This window comes from Rhineura floridana, chromosome 1 (genome assembly GCF_030035675.1).
Source record: "Rhineura floridana isolate rRhiFlo1 chromosome 1, rRhiFlo1.hap2, whole genome shotgun sequence".
NCBI lineage: Eukaryota > Metazoa > Chordata > Lepidosauria > Squamata > Rhineuridae > Rhineura > Rhineura floridana.
In genome coordinates, this window is record NC_084480.1 from 166,891,870 (window position 1) to 166,915,871 (window position 24,002).

The window sequence follows — 24,002 nt, forward strand, 5'->3', positions numbered from 1 at the left end:
TTCTCCTTTTCTCTTCCTTCTGTGCTTTTTGAATAAATTATATCCTTCAATTGCTGTATTCCAGTCATTAGAGTCATCCCACCAAGTTTCAGTTACACCTATCAAGTCATATTTATTTATCTATTTATTATTTGATTTATATCCTGCCCTTCCTCCCAGCAGGACCCCAGGATGGCAAACAAAAGCACTAAAAATGTTAAAACATCATAAAAACAAACTTTAAAACATATTAAAACAAAACATCTTCAAAAACATTTCTTAAAAAAAGCTTTCAAAACATCTTGTAAGATAAAAACATTTTTAAAAGAAGGTTTAAGAACATATTAAAAAGCAATTCCAGCACAGACGCAGACTGGAATAGGTCTCAACTTAAAAGTCTTGTTGAAAGAGGAAGGTCTTCAATAGGCGCCAAAAAGATAACAGAGATGGCACCTGTCTAATATTTGTTGTTGTTATGTGCCTCCAAGGCGACCCTATGAATCAGTGACCTCCAAGAGCATCTGTCATGAACCACCCTGTTCAGATCTTGTAAGTTCAGGTCTGTGGCTGCCTTTATGGAATCAATCCATCTCTTGTTTGGCCTTCCTCTTTTTCTCCTTCTGTTTTTCCCAGCATTATTATCTTTTCTAATGAATCATGAATTCTCATTATGTGTCCAAAGTATGATAACCTCAGTTTCATCATTTTAGCTTCTAGTGATAGTTATAATAATATAATAATAAACTTTATTTCTACCCCGCCCTTTTTCCAATAGGACTCAGAGCGGCTTACAACTAAAAACAACACCATTAAAGCATACAGAGTTTATTATTAAAAAAGAATTAAACTATGAGAAAAATTAAAACCATAAAATATAGGTTAAAAACAGCGGACAATTTAAAATAATAAAATCATATAATGTAATCACCAAACCTATGACACTTAATCCTGGTCGTTCTCTATCCCAAATGCCCGTTGAAATAAAACAGTCTTTACTTGTCGCTGGAAAGACGAAAGTTCTGGTTTAATTTGTTCTAACACCCAATTATTGGTCTTTTTCGCTGTCCATGGTATCCGCAAAGCTCTTCTCCGACACCACATTTCAAATGCGTTGATTTTTCTCGTATCAGCTTTTTTTCACTGTCCAAGTGTCACATCCATACATAGAGATCGGGAAAACCATGGTCTGAATGATTCTGACTTTAGTGTTCAGCGATACATCTCTACATTCGAGGACCTTTTCTAGTTCTCTCACAGCTGCCCTACCCAGTCCTAGCCTTCTTCTGATTTCTTGACTACTGTCTCCATTTTGGTTAATGATTGTGCCAAGATATTGATAATCCTTGACAAGTTCAATGTCCTCATTGTCAACTGTAAAGTTGCATAAATCTTCAGTTGTCATTACTTTAGTCTTTTTGACGTTCAGCTGTAGTCCTGCTTTTGTGCTTTCCTCTTTAACTTTCATCAGCATTCATTTCAAATCATTACTGGTTTCTGCTAGTAGTATGGTATCGTCTCCATATCTTAAATTATTGATATTTCTCCCTCCAATTTTCACACCTCCTTCCTCTTCTTCTGCATTTGCCGTTGGAGCATAGACTTGGATGATGGTTATGTTGATAGGTTTCCCGTTTAATCTCATTGTTATCACTCGCTCAGACCTTGCGTTGTAGCTCCTAATTGCTTTTGCTACATCACTTCTCACTATTAAAGCAACCCCATTTCTTCTTAATTTCTCATTTCCTGCATAAAATATTTTGTAGTTGCTTGATCGGAAATGTCCCATTCCTGTCCCGTCCCATCCATATTTAAGGGGAGGGAATTCCATAGGGTAGGTGCCGCCACATTAAAGGTCCGTTTCCTATGTTGTGCGGAATGGACCTCCTGATAAGATGGTATCTGCAGGAGGTCCTCACCTGCAGAGCGCAGTGATCAACTGGGTATATAAGGGATAAGACAGTCTTTCAGGTATCCTGGTCCCAAGCTGTATAGGGCTTTGTACACCACATATTTACTTCCCTGTATTAAGAGGTCAAGTTCGTCCTGTTTGTTTCTCATGCTCTGGGCATTAGTAGAGAGACATCAAAGATCATGTGATTTACTGTCTGGCTTCCTTCCTACATTTTTATGAAGACCATTATTGGGCCCCATTAGAGCTGTTCTCTCAGTTCCTGTTATTGGGTATAGGCCTTTTTCAATTGTTACCTTCAAGTTTATGTCTTTCTCCCTCTTATGATTCAGTTTAAAGCCCTCCTGATGAATTTCTCCATATTGTGGCTAAACACATTCTTCTCAGTCCTTGTGAGGTGCAACCCATCACTTGCCAACAGTCCATCTTCCAGGAAGTGCAGCCTGTGGTCCCAGAATCCAAATCTCTTGCTTCTGCACCACCTTCATAACCAGTCATTTGGTATAAATTGACACTTGATAATATAATAGGATTCAATTGCCCTGCTCCTTGATGCTGCCACCATCACTTCCAACCAATGTAGGCCTGGTGCCAGACTCAGCACCACTGCCTCCTCCCCCCCATCTTACTTTAAAAAAAAAGTCATCACAATAGCAAAAGCAGTGCTAGCAGCTTCTCTGCCATGATTTCACTGTCTCACCTTGCCTTAGCTCTGAGAAAGAGCCAATGGGATCCTTCAGAGGCAGGCATTCTGGACAAGGTGGCCAGGATAATGCCTGCACCACCGCTTTCCACTGTGGCTAGAAAGGCTTTTTAACTTAGAATGTAAAAATAAAAGCTTTTTCTAGCTGCGTGGCAAACTGCAGCAGCAGCACAGGCATTCTCCCGGCCACCTCCCCCAGAATGCCTTCCTCTGAAAAAGGACCTGCTTGGCCCTTTCTTTGAGCCCAGGCAAAATGAGGCAGGGAGGTGGAGAGAGACAACCGTCTGTGCACCACTGTCATTAAAATGCATCTGGTCTGGGGCATGGTGCTGGGGTGATGGATGAGTGGGCAGCAGGGTCAGGCTGGTGAAGGGCCCTTCTGAGCCCTGGGGTCCTCAGCCAGTGCTCACTCTGGCCAGCCTCTAGTGCCATTCCTGTTGTTGGTGGTGGTGATTTCCAGGGATGCTATGGGAATATATTTCAATGTTAACTCTGCTGCTAGTTGAGCATAGGATCACAAACATGTTATGCTGTCATTAGCTTTAACATGAGTTGCCTGCTGAACCATGACATAGCAGTTACCTAGGACCACAGGATGATCCTTGCCAATATGTTGCAAGCAGACTATGCTTGTAAAGTTTCAAGGACATTTTTTGTTTGACTTTTCCATGCACAATAAATTTTCTAGCATTATTAGAACAATCCATTATCTTAAACTAGGTGAAATATTTCAAAACAAAGCCATATCTGGATGACTACAACCACAAGATGTCACTGTTGTGTTTACTGTGTACATCTGCTCAGGCCCAGTTCAGATTCATTTCTGGGGAATCCCTGTGGGGTGTTCCTATGCTACTACACACCTATTGTGATATAAGATTTGGAGCCACATGAGATACCTTATTGCATGCTTCCTTGTTACCCAAATGATATCCAAACATTACCAAATGGAAATAAAGAGAATCTCCATTCTCTGCTGCTCTATTACAAAACAAGGAATGCAGACGTTTGAGCCAAAGAAAAAGGCAAGCCCTCTTAGAACCTTTCCATACATCCACATAATCTGTAAAATAAGCCCCTTGTGCTGTTTTAATTCATTCTCATCTATATGACATTCTCCTCCAATCATTGCCTTCCCCCACTTTCTCCTCTCTTGATCTGGAGTTTCCAATACCAATGATACACCAAAAAGGAGAGAAACAGTGATTACAAACAGTTGTTGAGGAGGGATGCTAGTTGCATTGTCTCACATTTTCACCTCCTTCCATACCTCCTGCTTCTGTTGGGTTCCCATTGGCTCCCTCACCCCTCTACCTTCTGATCTGAGCTAATCAGCAACACAGCAAGATGAAAAGGAGGGGAGTTTGTAAACAAAAAAGGGCACACCTACAAGTATGGATGAGGGAAACTGTTTCATTTGAGTGCAAAGTGCAAAACAGTTAAGGTTTGAACTACCAGTGGACAATTCCAATAAGGAAAATGTGGACTTTTAGTATGGTCTGGATGAGCCCTCATGCACTTGCTTGCTGCTCTGGCAGTGCTGGGAAGGAGGAATTGAGTGAGGTCTCTCTTCTCTGCCCTCCAGTGCCTGGCATGCTGCTGCAGCTCCTAGCCAGGCACCAAAACCACTGGGAAATATAGTTTCATAGGAACATCAAACTAACAACAAAACTGAACAGATATGCCAGTGATGCATAAAAATGTTGGCATCTTAAATGAAACCTACACAATGAATAGGATGAAAGTTAACGAACTGTCAAAACCAGATTTGGGGGACTGAAAAGTTGCCCTCTACACAGATTCACCTCAGACAAAACCCCAAACTATTCAAGATCTGGGTCCAGCCCAAATTGAAGCTAGATCAGGCCCATGCACACAAGGGTGGAATAAGAAAATGTATTAGTGTGATACCACTTTGTGGCAACAGTAGTTTCCTAATACCTGTATGGTTTCCTCTGGAGGACAAATATAAGATTGGAGGCATGTTTAAATAGAGAAAATGGCATGGGAGAGAGAGTAAAACTCCTGCACAACAGTCCCAATTCATAAGAACATAAGAAGAGCCTGCTGGATCAGGCCAGTGGCCCATCTAGTCCAGCATCCTGTTCTCACAGTGACCAACTGTTCTCACAGTGACCAACCAGGTGCCCCCCACCCCTGCCAAAGTATTTATTTTATTTATTTATTTAATTTCATTTATAAACCGCCCATAGCCAATGGCTCCCTGGGCGGTGTACAACATACATTATAATACAATAAGTCAACAAAGATCAATAAATATAGAATACAGATACATAATAACACAACAATATTTAAGATAACTAAAGCATTAAGACATTAAAATACGTAACAGTATATTAAAATGTATTAAAATGGGTTTAAAATGCCTGGGAGAATAGGAAGGTTTTAGCCTAGCTATATTTACCACAGGACTCAAGACATCAACTCCAGTTTGGCCCTAATGTTGATTGTTATAGTTAGAAAGAGTGAGCGCTGGTTTACACAGAGATTTAATGTGAGATGGGTGCCACCTGCACCCCCGTTTAATTTGCACAGTTTACATGACATTGCAGACAAAGGGAATGTGTGTTGCTGCTTTTCCCTTTAAATCCAAATCAAAGCAACCCACTGAAAATGTGATAAGTGAAGGAAAAAACGACTCCACTTCGCTGTGCTCCTCCCTTGTAGGCTCTTTCCTCCAATGTCTTTTGGGGTGGATCATCACTTCAGATACTCCCCTTTCTCTGCCCACTAAACTCTCCATTTTACTTCCAATAGCTCAAGAAGCAACTTCCAACTCGCTGCTCCCGAACTGCTGCAGCCCTCCTTTTTTTGCCCCTTATTCCCCAGTAAACTGCCTTCCTTCTCTCTTGTTCTTTTGACCTGTGTCCACCCAAACTCCCTCGAGCTTTGCAAAAGTGAAGCTGAACTACCCCCATGACTTTCCCACATAGTTGGTGTGGCAGCTACTTTGCATTGCAGCATCGTTTCTCATACACACACAAAACCTGTCTCCAACTTTTGTTGTTGTTGTTATGTGCCTCCAAGTCGACTGTGACTTACGGTGACCCTATGAATCAGTGACCTCCAAGAGCATCTGTCGTGAACCGCCCTGTTCAGATCTTGTAAGTTCAGGTCTGTGGCTTCCTTTATGGAATCAATCCATCTCTTGTTTGGCCTTTCTCTTTTGTTCTACTCCCTTCTGTTTTCCCAGCATTATTGTCTTTTCTAGTGAATCATGTCTTCTCATTGTGTGTCCAAAGTATAATAACTTTCATCATTTTCAGTTTCATCATTTTAGCTTCTAGTGACAGTTCTGGTTTAGTTTGTTCTAACACCCAATTATTGGTCTTTTTCTCAGTCCATGGTATGTGCAAAGCTGTTCTCCAACACCACATTTCAAATGAGTTGATTTTTCTCTTATCTGGTTTTTTTCACTGTCCAAGTGTCACATCCATACATAGAGATCGGGAATACCATGGTCTGTATGATCCTGACTTTGGTGTTCAGTGATACATCTTTGCATTTGAGGACCTTTTCTAGTTCTCTTACAGCTGCCCTACCCAGTCCTAGCCTTCTTCTGATTTCTTGACTATTGTCTCCATTTGGGTTAATGACTGTGCCAAGGTATTAATAATCCTTGACAAGTTCAATGTCCTCATTGTCAACTTTAAAGTTACATTAATCTTCTGTTGTCATTACTTTAGTCTTTTTGACGTTCAGCTGTAGTCCTGCTTTTGTCCTTTCCTCTCTAACGTTCATTAGCATTCATTTCAAATCATTACTAGTTTCTGCTAGTAGTATGGTATCGTCTGCATATCTGAAATTATTGATATTTTCCCCTCCGATTTTCACACCTCCTTCATCTTGGTCCAATCCCCCTTTCCATATGATATGTTCTCCGTACAGATTAAACAAATAGGGTGATAAAATACACCCTTGCCTCACACCCTTTCCTATTGGGAACCAGTTGGTTTCTCCATATTCTGTCCTTACTGTAGCCTCTTGTCCAGAGTATAGGTTGCGCATCAGGACAATCAGATGCTGTGGCACCCCCATTTCTTTTAAAGAATTCCATAGTTTTTCATGATTTACACAGTCAAAGGCTTTGCTGTAATCTATAAAGCACAGGGTGATTTTCTTCTGAAATTCCTTGGTCTATTCCATTATCCATCGTATGTTTGCAATATGATCTCTGGTGCCTCTTCCCTTTCTAAATCCAGCTTGGATGTCTGGCATTTCTCGCTTCATATATGGTAAGAGCCTTTGTTGTAGAATCTTGAGCATTAGTTACTTGCATGGGATATTAAGGCAATAGTTCGGTAATTACTGCATTCTCTGGGATCCCCTTTCTTTGGAATTGGGATATATATTGAACTCTTCCAGTCTGTGGGCCATTGTTTAGTTTTCCATATTTCTTGACAGATTTTTGTCAAAATTTGGACAGATTCAGTCTCAGCAGCTTGTAGCAGCTCTACTGGTATGCCATCTATGCCTGGTGATTTGTTTCTTCCAAGTATTTTAAGAGCTGCTTTTACCGCACATTCTAAAATTTCTGGTTCTTCATCATATGGTTCCTCCGTGAATGAATCTGTCATCCTTGCATCTCTTTTATACAGTTCTTCAGTGTATTGCTTCCATCTTCCCTTTATTTCATCTTAGTCAGTCAGTGTGTTGCCCTGTAGATTATTCAACATCCCTAGTCTTGGTTTAAATTTCCCTTTCATTTCTCTAATCTTTTGGAATAGGGCTCTTGTTCTACCCTTTTTGTTGTCCTCTTCTATTTCTATACAGTAACTATTGTAATAGTTCTCTTTGTCCCTACGTACTAGTCACTGTATTATTGCATTTAGGGTTCTGACCATATTTCTATCTCCTATTGCTTTTGCTTTCCTTCTCTCTTTAACCATTTGAAGAGTTTCTTCATTCATCCATTGAGGTCTTTCTCTCTTTTTAATGAGAGGTATTCTTTTTGCATTCTTCTCTAATAACGTCTCTGACTTCATTCCATAGTTCTTCTGGTTCTCTGTCAACTACGTTTAAAGCCTCAAATCTGTTCCTTATTTGATCTTTATATGCTTCTGGGATGATATTTAAATTGTATTTTGGCATTATGATTGTTTTGTTGTTCTTCTTTAGCTTTACTCTGATTTTCAATATGACCAGTTCATGATCTGTACTGCAGTCTGCTCCTGGTCTTGTTTTTGCCGAAAGTATGGAATGTCTCCATCTTCTGCTACCAATTATACAATCAATTTGATTCCTATATTGACCATTTGGTGATGTCCACATGTACAGTTGTCTTTTCAGTTGCTCAAAAAATGTGTTCGCAAGAAACAAATTATTGGCTTCACAGAATTCAATAAGTCTTTCTCCTGCTTCATTTCTGTCTCCTAAGCCCTATTTCCCTACATTTTCTAGTTCTCTGTTCTCTACTTTTGCATTCCAGTCCCCCATGATGGTCAGAACATCTTGTTTTGGTGTGTGATCAATTTTTTCTTGTACTTCCGTGTAAAATGTCTCCAATTCTTCTTCTTCTGCGTTTGCCATTGGAGCGTAGACTTGGATGATGGTTATGTTAATAGGTTTCCCGTTTAATCTCATTGATTTCACTCGCTCAGACCTTGCGTTGTAGCTCCTAATTGCTTTTGCTACATCATTTCTCATTATTAAAGCAACCCCGTTTCTTCTTGATTTCTCATTTCCTGCATAAAAAATTTCTAGTTGCCTGATTGAAAATGTCCCATTCCAGTCCATTTTAATTCACTCACGCCAAGTATTGTAATGTTGATACGCTCCATTTCTTGCTTGACAATTTCTAACTTTCCCTGGTTCATGCTTCTCGCATTCCATGTTCCTATTGTGTGCGTTGTACAACTCCAGACTCTCCTTTTGCATCTGTGCACATCAGCCTCTGGGCTTTCTTTTGGCTTTGACCCAGCTGCCTCATTAGTCACAACGCTACTCGTACTTGTCCTTTGTTCTTCCCCAGTAGCTCGGTGAATGCCTTCTGACCTGGGGGTCTCATCTTCCAGCACTATCTCGTGTTGCATTTTGGATACTCTGTTCATAGGGTTTTCGTGGTAAGAGATATTCAGAGGTGGTTGACCATTGCCTTCCTCTGAGTTTGGATGCATCTTAGTCTGGTGTCTCAGCTTTGACCATTCCACCTTGGGTGCCCCTGCTAGGAGTCTAGCCTCTTTCTTGCTATCAGCTTCTTCAACACTCTCAAACACCCTCACCACGTTAAGATATGCATCCTAAAGGGGGTGTCTCCGACTACTTAATTTTTAAAAAGGAAGAGGAAGAACCAGTTGTACTAGGAGTAAGAGGGGGGGGTCTAGTCAGTGTCATGTCAATTTCATGCTGAGGCTCTCTCCCGGCTTCAGCCTTTAAGCCCAAACAGTCATGGGGATTGTACCCGCCTCTGTGCGGTCACACACACTCCCACTAAAAATTGCATTTAATAAGTACTTAATAAAAAGGGGTTTTGCTATAAGTATGTCAGGAGGAAATGAAACTGACAGAATAAAGTTTTTCATGTAAATTGCACCCCCATGCTCTCCAATGCAAACCCCCTCCCCTTCTCCATTAGCAATATTCCAGGAAGGAGCAAACATTTAAATTTGGGGGCGGGGCCACAAGGAAACAGTGATACTAAAATGTGCATGGAAAACAGCGGATTGGAAGAGTGTGTGAACGTTGAAAATCTATCATGATGGGAAAAACTTCATCTTTAATACAAAGTTCAGCTTCCATGTGACCCAGCCCTAAGTCCTACCATTAAGAGGTGGAGGAGGCTTTCCAAAGAAGTGGAGAAAAGGAAAAAGTTGGCCTGGAGGAGTTTTCACAGGTGGTAACAGAATTCACTAGTCTACAGTGTTGCTCTGCTGTGAATCATTAGACTTAATCCTGTGGGTTTTCACTGGTTACACATTTACTCTTTTTAAAAACTGTTATAACTTCTGACTGACTACCTGAAGCAGAATGCTGATTAATAGCTCAGAATGGTCCTCTGATGAACATTAATGGTTAGGAGATACCCATCTGCATTTGGGGGAGCTAATGTCCCTCCACCTGAGGAGAGGCGACAGGTGTGTTTTGGGGTGAAGAAACAGCAGTTGGAGAGACCGAGAGTCATGAGTGGAGGTAGTGCCTCTTTCTGGAGATCTGATTTGTACCCTTGAAAATTTCTATGTTCCCCTGAGACTGCTGATACTTCCTCACATGTGGCAGTTGTTGTTTTGGGTACATTTGTGTGAGCACAAAAAGACTTGAACAGGAACTTGAGGGAATGATGTTGATAGGCAGAACAATCCTACATCAAGGAAGCCGGAGTGATTTTTGAGCTTTGAAAACTTGGCATTCTACTCTCCTTTTGGAAGTGACAACCAGGGAGAGGTTTTCATTAGACACCCTATAGAAGAAAAACTATTGAAAAACTGTAGAAGTTTATAGATGAAAGGGGGGAGTGTTGTCATTTCTCACCTTAATGGTTGTTTAGTGTGTCAACTTATTCTCCTGGTTTAAAGATTTGGCTGTGTAAGGAGACTGAAGAGAGCTGGTGTGGTTACACTCCTCTCAGTGTCTGTTGCTTCATGTTTTGTACTTTATGATTTTTATACATCTGAGAGATATTTGTTGAAGGAGAAGTTTTGACCTGAAGCTTCTACTGGGAGGAATTTAAGAGCTGGAAACTTTGTGTTGGTAAGACAGTAAGAAGAGAGTGTGGAGCCAAGATATCAGAGAAGTGCCGAGATAATTTATGGTGTCTTTTAACTTTGCAGTCTTTTTTACAAATTTTAACTGTTGACTCCTTCACACCTGATTGGTGAATTGACCAACTTGGGAGCCAGGAGTGAAACCCAACCATTGAGAAGATTGGTTCTTAGGCATTTGAAAACAGCTCAGCACCCCCCTTTAAAAAAAACCTTACCCTGTATCTATCATTTTTTAAAAGTATATTGTTTGGATATATAGTTTTAATGATTTACAGTTTTGTATTTTTACACTTCCGTTTATTTTAAAGCTTTTTTCTTTTTTCTTTTTGAGAGGCTTGCCCACCTAAGATGGACGAAACTAAGCAGGTGGCTAGTCCAGAAGGCAGTTTACTACTCCCCAAACATAAACAATCAAGGATTGATTCATCTAAAGACTTCTACATTCTATTCTGTCCCCATTAGTAATTGTTTTGAGGCTTTAAATCTTGATAATTCAGATATTTTAGACTCTTTGAACAATGAGCCTCCAGTTCAGGAGGCTTCTTTTACTTATGAATCTAAGTGGGCCTTGGATTTGCCCACCACAGATTCTGGAAGTGAATTGACTAAAATATTAGATAAGTAATGTTTTCTCATTGCTAGAACTGTTGATTCAATTCTTTCCCAGCTGGCAGTTCTGAGAGCAAAACTGGACTGTCTGATAAGCCAACTGCCTTGTTTGAATCATGGAAAGGGCTCTTATGGAGGAACAAGATACACTGTAACACAGTCTGAATGAACCCGTCCATCCTTTCAGCTGGCCCCAAGATATTGGTTTTCCCAGGGAAAATTGGTTGTACTTTGTAATGATTACCATTAATCTTCTTACAGATAAACACTTGAGGATGAGACCATCTCGAGGGTGAATGATTCATCTGTTTGCCTCTTGCCTGAATGTGCATCCATCTGTGGTAGACATCGTAGCAATTCAACATTTGTGTAGTTGGCCCTTAAACAAGAGATTAATTCTTACATTTGATAGCTCAGTGATGCCATCACTTTTATTGGAAAATAGGAATTATTTATTTATTTATTTTATTGGATTTCTTAGTCGCCCATCTGGCTAGCTAACCAGTCACTCTGGGCGATGTACAAAATAAGCAAAATAGCACAAAATGACACATCAATACAATAACATTAAAATCTAAAAGCAATGATGTTAAAATCTAGCCCACCCCAAAGGTGGAATTGCAATGGATATTAGCTGCAAGGCTGTTTCAGGATCTGCTTTGAAAACCATTGTTAATACAAAGACCTCACAGCAGTGATGGAGACCAACCATTTTTGGGTCCAACTAGGGACTCAACTAGGAACAGGGCTTTTAATTGCTCTCATAACCTTATTAGTTGGGATGACCCTCTCTTGTTGTCCACTAATGTCCCCCCTAGTGGTTCATCTTCCCCTGCTGGGCAGAATTTGGATATAACACCTAAAAACACTATTGTAAGGATAGACTCTGAGGAGTTTCTTATTCAACTTTGCTGCTAGCAAAACAGACCAAGATTACTGATAGATTGACTACCTTGAAGGATACTTTAATTCAGCGGTTCCCAAACGTTTTTCTCCACAGACCAATTGCTGATGATCTTAATTATTTTTCTGTCTGTTCTAGCAATTGTACTGCACTGTCCCAGGTGCTGTATCATTTTTAATTATATCTTTATTGCTTCTTTTATTTCTTATGTTGTATTTGATTGTATCACAATTTGCATGTCACGGAATTCAAATCCCAATACACTAAAATACAACATAAGAAATAAAAGAAGCAATAAAATACAATTAAAAATCAATATGAATATTTAACATGGACATGCCATGGACCACCTGAATGAAGGTTGTGGACCACTGGTGGTCCATGGACCACAGTTTAGGAACCTCTGCTCTAACTGGCATTAGTACAAGAGTAGACACTCCCCTTCTTATTAAAATGAACTTGTTTAGGGTCAGCTTCCCTGTTGAAACCTGCTGCAATGACAAATTTGACTGAGAAACATGTGAACTTTGTTCCACTTCAGCCTGAATTAGAATCTAGGGGATCACTTATAGAACTCCCACTGAGGAATGAGCCAGAGAGTTCAATTTTGTCCACCTCAGAAACCCAAGAGCCAGTGTTTTCCTCATGAATTAGGATCACAACCAGATCCCCTGATTCAATCTTTAGAGGGCTTTAACAACACTCACCTTAAAATACAAAAAGGAAATGGGTGCATTTTTTTAGATTCTAATGGGGAATTGGATATCACAGATAGATTAATAAAAACGTTTTATAAAGCATACATATCAGTGGGTGATTTTGGTTTCACAAAAGGAACAATTCCTGAGCATCAAGTTATGCTCTTGGAATATAAGTGGGCTGGGAAATCCAGTTAAATGCAAAAGGATAGTGGGAGTTATTAAATGGGAGAGCCCAGATATAGTAATGCTACAAGAGACACAACTTACGTAAGACCTGGAATACTCTCCCTTGATAATGCACACCAAAGGGTCTTGGTACTCTGTTCCTCAGATTTCCAAAACAAGAGAAGTGAGCATATGGCTATGTATACACACTTCTTTTTAGGAATTGAGGGTGATGAAGGACCCCTCTGGCCTATGCATATTCATTAAGGGTGTTTTATAAAGTACTAAAGTTATATTAGGCTCTATATACAATCCCAATAGCAGACAAAAGGAATTCTTACATACCACTTTAATTTTCCTACAGGACTTTCAGAAGGAGAACTTTATTCTAAGTGGAAATCTAAATTGGGCTTTTGGCCCAAGTAACGATAGAAAGAGCAAGCAGGAAAATATTACTATATGTCCCAGGTGAGTTGACTGCTTTGCTGTGATATTTTAATCTGATAGACTCATGGTGCCTGATGAATCTGAGATTAGATTTTTCTTTTTTCCTCTAGATGTCATGAATCTTATTCCAGACTGATTATCTGTTATGTTCATCCAACTTGAATAATAACCTTAAAACCTCAATTATGTATCCCATATCTGATCAGAGACCCATTTTCACCTTATTGCGACTTCAGGAGGAAACCTCTGTGGATCTGACATGGTGTTTAAACCCTTTATTACCACAAAACAGATAAATTATCAGTACAATGAAACAAAAAAAATCAATGAGTTCTATCTACATAATGATCCTACACAATACTCAGATTCAATACTGTGGGACACATGAAAGGAAGTGATTAGAGATGAATTTATTAATGAAAATAACTTTTTTAAAAAACTGAATGAAACTGGGCCTGTAACTCACTATTAAGTATTGAGGATTTGGAATCTGAATACAAACAAACTGGAAGTAACTGAATCTATAACCGTTTGATTTTTAAAAAGCCCAGTTGGATTCCCTAGAAATAGATAAAATCTCCACGTATCTTCAATAATGAAATCAGAAATGTTATGAATTTGGTGATAAAAAAACAAATATATTAGCAGAAAGATTAGAAAAGGAATTTTAGGAACCAAGTCATATCTTTATGAACAGAGAAAAAGGAAAGTATTAATGATTCACTTATAATGGGTATTGTACAAATATATATATATAAATCAGATTCCATTGATCCTGTTAAACTAAAAAACTATTTGGAAAACAACCCTGTTTAAAAGTTGTCCCAAGAACAGCAAATATTTTACCAAGACCCGTTACACTGGATGAAATCAATAAAAGAAGTAACTGAGGGTGCCCACCCCACAATCTGCTCTGGGCTGTACAAATCATACCCTCCAGGAAAGGGGAGGGTGTCCTTTATGAGATGCCAGTGCTTCCTGCCTGGCCCACAACTTTTGCTGGGTGCAGGGCAGGGATAAGGGCATCTATGCACAACCAAAACTGACAAAAAGATGCAGAAAAAAAAGAAGTAACTGAGGGTGCCCACCCCGCAATCTGCTCTTGGCCAGGACAAATCATACACCCAAGGAAAGGGGAGGATATATTCTACAAGATGGCAATGCTTCCCACCTGGCCTAGAGTTTCTGTTGGATTCAGGGCATGTTTAAGGGCATCTATGCACAATCAAAAGAGACAAAAAGCATAGCAAAGGATAAATATCTGGGGGTGTTCACCATAAAATCTTCTCTGGGCCAAGACAAATCAGACACCCCAGAAAATGATAAGGTGTCCTCTATGCTATGCCAGTGCTTACAGCCAGTGCTTATGATCTATGTGGATTTTTAACAATTTTCTATTGGTCTTCCCTGTTGCTTACTTTGTTATAGCTCAATTATTATTATTTTTAAAAGCCATTGATGTTGGTGACAGAAGGACTCGTGGCAGGGCCAACAAACAATGATATCTTGAAGAAGATGTAATTTTATAGATGACACTCTGAAGTATGCATGGATGACATCTCATAGAACACACTCTCCCAGATGCATGGAAGTGTATGTGGTGCCCCAAATCATCTTTTAGGATGGGCACTCCAGTTTCTTATTTTCTTTCCTCTACATCAGGCTTTCCCAACCGGTATGCCTCCAGATGTTGTTGGACCACAACTCCCATCAACCTCAGCCATTGGCAATGCTGGCTGAGGCTGATGGGAGTTGTGGTCCAACAACATCTGGAGGCACACTGGTTGGGAAAGGCTGCTCTACATATTCGCTATTTTTCTAATATATATATGCCCTTGTCTGCACCATACATACAAAAGAAGCTCTGAAATGGGTGGGAGCCCTCTCCTGCATGCATGGATGTATGACTTGTAGTACCCAAAGCATGTTTTGGGGTGGGAACCTGCAGTTCCTTATATATGTTCTACATTGCTTGTTGTGTGCAGATGCACATATCCATTTCATGTGTCCACAACAAAGTCCATTCTAGGCAGGATGCAGTGGCATCTCATTGAGGACACTCTCCCCTTTGCTCAGGTGAATGATGTTTCATGGCCCACAACAGATTTTGGAGCAGTCACCCCAAATTACATATTTTTCTCTACTTACTCTTCATTATTTTAGTTCTGCATAGATGCACTTATGAGTGTGCCGCACCCAGCAGAAACTATGGGCCAGGTGGGAAGTATTGGCATCTTGTAGAGGCCACCCTTCCCCTTCCTGGGTTGTATTATCCTGGCAGCAGGGGTGTAGTTGTCCAGGGTCTCAGGGAGTCCTAGATCTCTTACTTTTTGGGGAGAAGGGTCCCAGCAGGGTCCCAATGTCTCGAGTATCATATGAGCTGATCGGCATGAAAGAAGAGTTTTCTAATATGCTTCCTTGTCCTTTCCTGCTGATTGGAGCCAATCAGAGTGAAAGGAGGCGAGTCACCCACTGAAAAGACTCTTTTTCAGTAGCTAATACTCTCCCTTTTCATACTGATCATCTCCTAGGGACATCAGTTGTTGTGGGAGAAGGCATTAACAAGGACCTCATTCTCAACCCAGGAGCAAAATAAAGGGGGAGGGGGGTCTGGCTGTGGCTGAGACGATCATGAAGGGGCCCTGCACTACTGAATTTGCCACTACACTACTGCCTGGCACAGTGCAGACTTTTGGGTGGGCACCCTCAGTTTCTTATTTTCTGCATATTTTTGTCACTTTGGGTTGTGCATAGATGTCCTTATCCCTGCCCTGCACCCAGCAAAAGCTCTGGGCCAGGAGGGATGCACTGCCATCTTGTAGAGGACACCCTCCCATTCCCTGGGGTGTATGAGTTGTCCTGGCCCAGAACAGACTGTGGGTGAGCACACCCAGTTACTTATTTTTTATGATTTTATCATCATCATCACTGTTTATTTGTATGCTGCCTTTCCATAGTAATCTATGCTCAAGGCGACTCACAACATGGAAAAAAAGTTACACAATTCACTGTTAGAAAATAAATTCAAATAGTCAATAAGTTAACAAAAACATCTTAAGAAACATACAATTGATGCACCCTTACAATTCCTAGTAAGATCCAACAATAAAATACAAAAGCATAATCCCAGTAAAACAAAAAACTGACCAGCAGAATTTTTACCCAAACAGAAGCCAAACAGAATTTTATGATGTCATTATGCATTTATGAGCATTTCAGAAGCCTGATCATTTTGATGCAATACATTTATTGTTATTCTTGACAGGGAGAGTCTCCAGATCACGGAGATATATGATCCAGGTATGGCTGGCCCCAGACATGCCAGGGCCCTTGGGCACAAGCCTGCCCCAGGCCCCAGGACTCCCCTTCTGCGATTCGCGGCTAGAGTTTCAGAGCCCCCGCCATTCCCTTGCTTCAACCTAACTTTCTTGGCTGTCATGCAGTTGCGCACGCAGTGCTGCCCTTAAACAAGATGGCAGCTGAAGTTTTCCTAAGGGGCTGAAGCCTCTGCCGCCATCTTGGCTCATGCCAGGGATGCGCATGCGTAGCCAAGGTGAACTGGGGCTCAAATGGTGATCCACCATATTCTAACTCCACTCAGCCTGGCAGATCTAGGTGTGGTATTTAGCCCTAAGTGGCATTTATTTCCCACTTCTTAAAGATTCAGGGTGCCGCCAGATAGAAGTCTATTGTAGAATCAGTGCATGAGAGTTTTTTGCACTATCCATATGTTCTTGTTGTCATCAAAATACCAACCTGCTCTCTCTCTCTCTCTCTCTCTCTCTCTCTCTCTCCTCTTACATTTAATCTAGGTTTCCCCTTACCATTACATAAAAATAACCTGTTATACATCAGCAGTCACTACTGGTGTGGAAGCTCATTGGCACTTTTATTTGTGGGTCGTGTGTGGTGTGATATTTCTGTTCACGGTCCCTATTGCTTCACCTCTGCTTTAGTTTGCTCCTCACCTGAGCATAACCTAGCCATTTTGTTTCTGACAGCCAAAGCAATATGAGCATGCGTATTTCCACCAATTGTCACATGCTAGCGGATATCAAAATGTCAACAATGCAGTTTGGAGAAGTTATTCTCTCAACACGTGTGAGATTACCATGGAGACTATAATCGCAGTACATATGATAGAATTCTTTTTAGATGTGGAAACCTTGCACAAGATCGCTTTATCAGACCTCTGTTTAAAAAACTAAAATGAATATAAACACCATATGGAAATAGATGATGCTCCCCTCCAAAAAACGTACACACCTCCACTTTGCCCATAGTGAAAAATGGTAACAAGGGCTGGTATGTTTGCTCTTGTGCTCTTTCTGTGGAATTTTTTGTTTGTTGTAATGGGTGTTTGCACAGTAACAGAAATACATGCCCAGGATGAGAAAAGATAGTGATGGGCAGAGGAGCAGTGATTATGGGGAACAGCCAGAAAATATGACATGGCAACATTCCATCAAGGTCTCCCCACTGGTGTGGAATGGAAATAGCAATACCTATGAAAAATCTAAGACTAAAAAAGGGAGAATATGGGTGGTCATATGCCAATCATGCACTTTGAAAAAATGGATCTGGATGATCAATTTGCAAGATAAAGCTCTCGCTGACAAGCGCTCTTAATCAAGCATCAACAGTAATATGGGTTTGGGTTTCTTGGAATAGAAAACATGAAAATACGTTTAAATACATATGATCTCTGTTCAAAGTTTTACTGAAATCAATATCACTGAGCTAAATTCCAGTGTTCTGCTCAAGGTTTTATGGGATGCTATCTATATGAATAGATAAATGGGGAAATGGGACAGACAGTCCAATACTAGAGTTTAGCAAAGGAAGAGATATGAGTCTGCAGAAGAGAACTGGTGCACAAGAATTTCTGCAGAGGGTGTTTCTTGGCAATGGGCACTTCAAAATTATCTCATCTTAGAATTCATCACTCCTTGATTCTGGAAATGGATTGTTTATGTCCAGCTCTGGCACTTTCAGAAGATACTTGTTTTTATGGAAGGTTCCCATGTCTTGCTCTGTCATTCCTACTTTCCACATTGGGAAATCTGGAGCTGTCTTTAACCAACAGTCTTCCATTGGGGATTTTCCAGTGAACCACCACTCCTAGAAGAAATGAGAAGATGGGCAATTGTTCAGAATATGACTGGAGGGAGCCAGATTGGGAAATGGTTTAGAGAAGAGGAGTAAGAGATTACATTTGTCTTTGTGCCTGCCTGGTACTATCTCTGCTTCCCATGGGCAAACTTGACACAATCATAAAATACCCACTTTCTTGCACACCACTCTGCTTGGTGGGAACTGAGAAAGGGCATACCAAATAGAAAAGAGCAGGCTACCCAAGATATGAAGCCACTCTGATGTTTAACAAGAACATAAGAAGACCCTGCTGCATCAGGCCAGTGGCACATCTAGTCCAGCACCCTGTTTTCATAGTGGTCAACTAGTTGCCCATAGGAAGCTCACAAGCAGGACCTGAGTGCAAGAACACTCTCCCCTCCTGAGATTTCCAGCAACGTATTCAGAAGTATACTACCTCTGAGTGTGGAGGCAGAGCATAGCCTTCATGGCTAGTAGCCATTGATAGCCTTATCCTCCATGAATTTGTCTAATTCTTTTTAAAAGCCGTTCAAATTGGTGGCCATCACTGCCTCTTGTGAGAGCGAATTCCATAGTTTATCTATGCGCAGTGTGAAGAGGTACTATATTTTGTCTGTCCTGTATCTTCCAATATTCAGCTTCATTGGATGTCAATGAGTTCTAGTGTTATGAGAGAGGAAGAAAAACTTTATCCACTCTCTAGATGCCATGCATAATTCTATAAAATTCTATCATGTCACCTTACTCACCTTTTCTCTAAACTCAAAAGGTTCAACCTTTCCTCATAGGGGAGTCGCTCCATCCCCTTGATAATCTTGGTTGTCCTTTTTTGCATCTTTTCCAACTCTACAATATCCTTTCTGAGGTGAGGTGAGGTGACCAGAACCGTACACAGTATTCTAAATGTGGTCCCACTGTACAATGGCATTATGATATTAGCAGTTTTATTTCCAATATCTTTCCTAAAGATCCCTAGCATTGAATTTGCCTTTTTCACAGATGCCACACACTGGGTCAACATCTTCATTGATCTATCCACCATGACTCCAAGGTCTCATCCCTGGTCAATCACTGCCAGTTCAGACCCCATAGAGTATTTATGTGAAATTTAGGGTTTTTGCCCCAACATGCCTCACCTTACTCTTGCTCACATTGCATTGCATTTGCAATTTTACCACCCATTCACACAGTTTGGAAAGGTCTTTATGGAGCACTTCACAATCTCTTTTTGTTTTAAAGACCCTGAACAATTTAGGATCATCAGCAAACTTGGCCACCTCACTGCTCATCCCTAACTCTAGATTGTTTATTGAAATTTTTTTAAAGCACAGGTCCCAATACCAAACCTTGGGGGCTCCACTTTCTACATCCCTCCATTCTTACTCTCTGTTTCCTGCTGTTCAACTAGTTCCTCCTTCACAAGAGGACATCTTTTATTCTATGACTGCTAAGGTTACTCAGGAGTCTTTGGTGAGGTACTTCGTCAAAAGCTTTTTGAAAGTGAAAGTACACCTTGTCAACCTGATCACCTCTATCTTTATGCTTGTTGATACTCTCAAAGAATTCCAATAAGTTGGTGAGACAAACCTATCATGTCTGCACTGCTTCAGCAAAGCTTGTTCTATACACTTGGTTATTTTATCTTTAACAATGCTTTCTATCAGGTTTCCCCTGACAGATGTTAAGCTAATTGGCCTGTTATTTCTGGGATCCCCCCTGATCCCTTTATAAAGATTGGTGTTACATTGGCACTTTCCAGTCCTCAGATATGGAGGCAGATCTGAGGGACAAGCTACATATATTTGTTAGAAGATCAGCTATAGAATCATAGAATCATAGAGTTGGAAGGGGCCTTGTAGGCCATCGAGTCCAACCCCCTGCTCACAGCAGGAAATCCACAGCTAGAGCATCTCCCGCAGATAGCTGTCCAGCCTCTGCTTGAAGACATCCAGCGAAGGGGATCCCACCACCTCCCTAGGCAGTCGGTTCCATTGCCGAACTGCCCTTACTGTCAAGAAGTTCCTTCTAATGTCCAATCTGAATCTACGCTCCTGCAACTTAAAACCATTATACCTAGCCCTACCCTCTGGGGCAGCAGTGAACAAATCTGTACCCTCCTCTATGGGACAGCCCTTCAGGTACTTAAAGAGTGCAACCATGTCACCCCTCAGCCTTCTCTTCACCAGACTGAACATGCCAAGTTCCTTCAACCTTTCCTCATAAGACTTGTTCTCCATACCGGCTATCATCCTTGTCGCCCTCTTCTGAACCCGCTCTAACTTGTTTATATCTTTCTTAAAATGAGGCGCCCAGAACTGAACGCAGTATTCCAGATGAGGCCTGACTAATGCAGAATATAGTGGGACTATTACTTCCCTCGACCTGGAAACTATAGCTCTCTTTATGCAGCCCAAAACCGCATTTGCCTTTTTTGCAAATCTTTTTGCAAATCACACTGCTGGGTCATGTTCAACTTGCGATCCACTACAATTCCAAGGTCCTCACGTTTCTATCTCACATTTGATTTCTTTGAGAACTCTTGGGTGGATGCCATTCAGGCCTGGCAATTTGTCATTTTTTATTTTGTTTATTAAGCATAGAACTTCATATCTCTTCACCACTATATGCCTTAGTTCCTCAGACTCCCTTCTTGTAAAAAATAGCTCAGGCACAGGGATCTGCCCTATATTCTCCACTGTGAAGAGAGATGGAAATAATTCATTTAGCTTCTCCGCAGTCTTCTTTCTCACACCTTTGACTCCCTTGTCGTCCAAGGGTCCAACTGCCTCCTTGGATTGTCTCCTGCTTTGAATGTATTTAATGTATTTAACTAATTTTTTGTTGTTGGTTTTTATGTTTTTAGCAAAGTGCTTCTCAAATTCTTTTTTAGCATCCCTTATTGCCTTTCTTTTGCCAGAGTTTGTGTTCCTTTTTTATTTTCCTCATTTGGACAGGAGTTCCATTTTGTGAAGGAAACCTTGCTTCTAATAGCTTCTTTGACTCTGCTAATTAACCATGACGACAACCTCTTGTCCCTGGTGCTACTTTTCCTGATCTACGGTATTCACTCAACTTTCTTTCTGAAGGTAGAGCCTGACACTGATTTTATGCCTCCTACGCCAAATTTTACCTTTGTAGTCCCTTTAGTACCAATCCCTGTGTGTGTGTGTGTGTGTGTGTTGTATTTTATGTATTTTAATTTATTTTAATGTTTTTGTGATTTTACTGTTTACAATGTTATTATGTACATGTTTGATTTTATTTTTGTAAGCCTCCCTGAGTGCCCTATTATAGGGTGGAAGGGTGGGATAGAAATATTTTAAATAAATAAATAATTTTTACCAATACCTTCATTTTTGGGAAGTTTCCCCTTTTGAGGGACCCAGTGGGCTACAATAGCAGGAGGCTGAAATAGGAGAAGGCTTCAGCACTTTAGACAGTGATAGTTCTGTCCCCTTAGTTTCAGTTCCAACTGAAGAAACACGGCTGTCTGACAATAAGCCAGACCCTGTTCCTCCTTCTCCCCCTCCCTTGTTACCTCAGCCACTAAAGCCACCTTTGATTGAAGGAGGGAATTGGAGACTGAATCAGAGACAGTGTGCAAAGAAGATCTGCTAAGGATGTGTTGGCACATGTGCCAAGAGGCACAATTAACACCCACAGCTTGTCCTGTTCATAGGAGCACCTACTTGTTAATCCAGTCCCTTTCAGAGACACCTTCCCCACAAAAATAGAGAGCCCACCCTGAGCCTTTTAGAAGAGTCTCACGGGGCATGTCTAGTCGCTGCAACAATGTCTTACCTTGAGCAGTCAGGCTCTATATTGCTGTGTAGAGATGGAAAATCCTGTGTAACCTGTACACTAATTTATTTACTTATTTATTTATTATTTGATTTATATCCCATCCTTCCTCCCAGCAGGAGCCCAGGGCAGCATTTATAAAACACTCTTAGCTGAAATTCCACATTAAACATAACAGAGAAAAACACACCAGTGAGTCTGCATCTGAATCCAATGGGGTTAGCCAGGACTAGTTCAGACCAGCAATAGGGAAGCTTCTGTACTTGACTACCACTACCAGAACATAGGACCCACCATAGGGATTCTAAGCAGGAAAACAAGCTCACCCACAAAAAGTAATTTAACTGCTGTCAAAAGGGGGCTGGATACTTGAAAAGGACTATGGACTTTAATCTGAGATTGCCAGCCAACAGTAATTCAAGATTTGTAAAATACACTGATGCAGTCTGGACTGAAGACATCTCAGACTACAAATCCACCAGTGAATGCTTATTTGTATATGGGGATGAGTCTGTATCCAGGACCAACCATAAACAAGAAGAAAATAGCCGTCTCTTCCACTGAATCTGAATGCATAGCCACAGCAGAAGCATTCAGAGAATTAATGTGGATTGACCTGTTACTGACAGACTTTGGAATAACAAAAACCAATTTAGAATATGGGAGATAACCAAAGTTGTATTAGACTTTCTCAACCTGAGAAGATTCAAGCTTGCACCAAGCACATCAGGATTAAATACCACATGGTGCATGAACTGACAGAAATGGGAGTCATGAAGATGAGCTGCTGTCCAAGTGCAAACATGGCAGTGGATATCTTGATCAAGCCATATTGGAATATGCTTCCAATATGCTTCGAGAACCTGTGAGTCAAGATGGGATTTGGTGGTTTCTTGCACATGAGTTTGAGAAGGGGTATTGGAAATAGAAAACCTCACATGCTGCCATTGCGGGGGAGGGTGGTACATGCTTTAGTACATGTTTTTCCTCTCCTTTTTGCTGTGCTGCCCTTTTGAATCCTTCATTACCATGTGAGCAAGCAGGAATGAGGCTGTTTAACAGAAACTGAAAACTATGGATTGACTTAACCTTTATTTCTTCTTTCTGATTTCCTAAGCTGTGCCCGTACCTTTGCATGCATAAAGAGGCCATGAGTCAACTAATTTTATATACTTTAGTGAAGAAAGCTAGTTAGCTTTATTCTCCTAGACTGCGTGAGGGTGGAGATGGGGCTGCTTATTGCTCATTCTGCTTTTGCCATTTTCTCTCTGCTACAGACTGAACCACATAATTGTTTTATCCCATAAACCCCAACAATATTGGACCAATCAGAGGAACAGGCCTTTTTTTAAAAAAGCCCTGTTTCATTTACTCCCAAGTTGTCATGTAGTCCCATATTCTTCTTGGATGTCACAAGTTCATTGTCCATGGATAATCATTTTTACTAATTGGTGATCAGTTCTCAAGGCCTTACCTTGGTAATCTCTAGCCAGGATCGCTCCAAATGGTTTCCATACATCTCACTGTCCTGGAATGCCTTCTCAAGAAAGCTTTGGCTATATTCATCATGCCCAAGCATTAGTTGGACGTAGGCCTTCATATGGTAAACCCTAGAGTAGTAGACTGGGCTTGTGGAGCACTGAGTAGTTGCCTGTTCCAAATTCTAATGAGAGCAATGGAGAATCATATCAGTCACAGTCAGAAGTATAACAAGGTTATAACAAGGAGGTTGGAAGGTAAAGACAAAATGTTGCTTCTCCCTTCTCTCCCTTTGTCTTTAGGTTATAAGCTCCTCAGATCTTGGTCATGCCATTCTGTAAAGACCCCATCATGTACAATAATAGTCTAATAGGAATAATAATTATTATTCAAGCCAGTGAAAAGAAATAAGGCAGAGTTTCAAACACAGCTGAGAAAAATTAAGGAGAGTAAATAGACATTCAGGCAC

General features: G+C 40.8%; 1 protein-coding gene across 8 annotated transcripts in view; it reads right to left on the bottom strand.

Moving 5' to 3' along the window:
• Nucleotides 1-16,251: 16,251 nt before the first annotated feature.
• The window catches only part of ADCY10 (adenylate cyclase 10), a 230,898-nt gene continuing 223,147 nt past the window's right edge, over nt 16,252-24,002 (bottom strand). For all 8 annotated transcript variants that reach the window (XM_061584568.1, XM_061584558.1, XM_061584533.1 and 5 more), the window contains 2 exons: nt 23,529-23,717; nt 16,252-18,259 (listed from right to left, as the gene is read on the bottom strand). In XM_061584568.1, the coding sequence (XP_061440552.1) occupies nt 18,071-18,259; nt 23,529-23,717 (378 nt within the window). In that variant the 3' untranslated portion in view covers nt 16,252-18,070. The remainder of the gene's footprint in view (nt 18,260-23,528; nt 23,718-24,002) is intronic.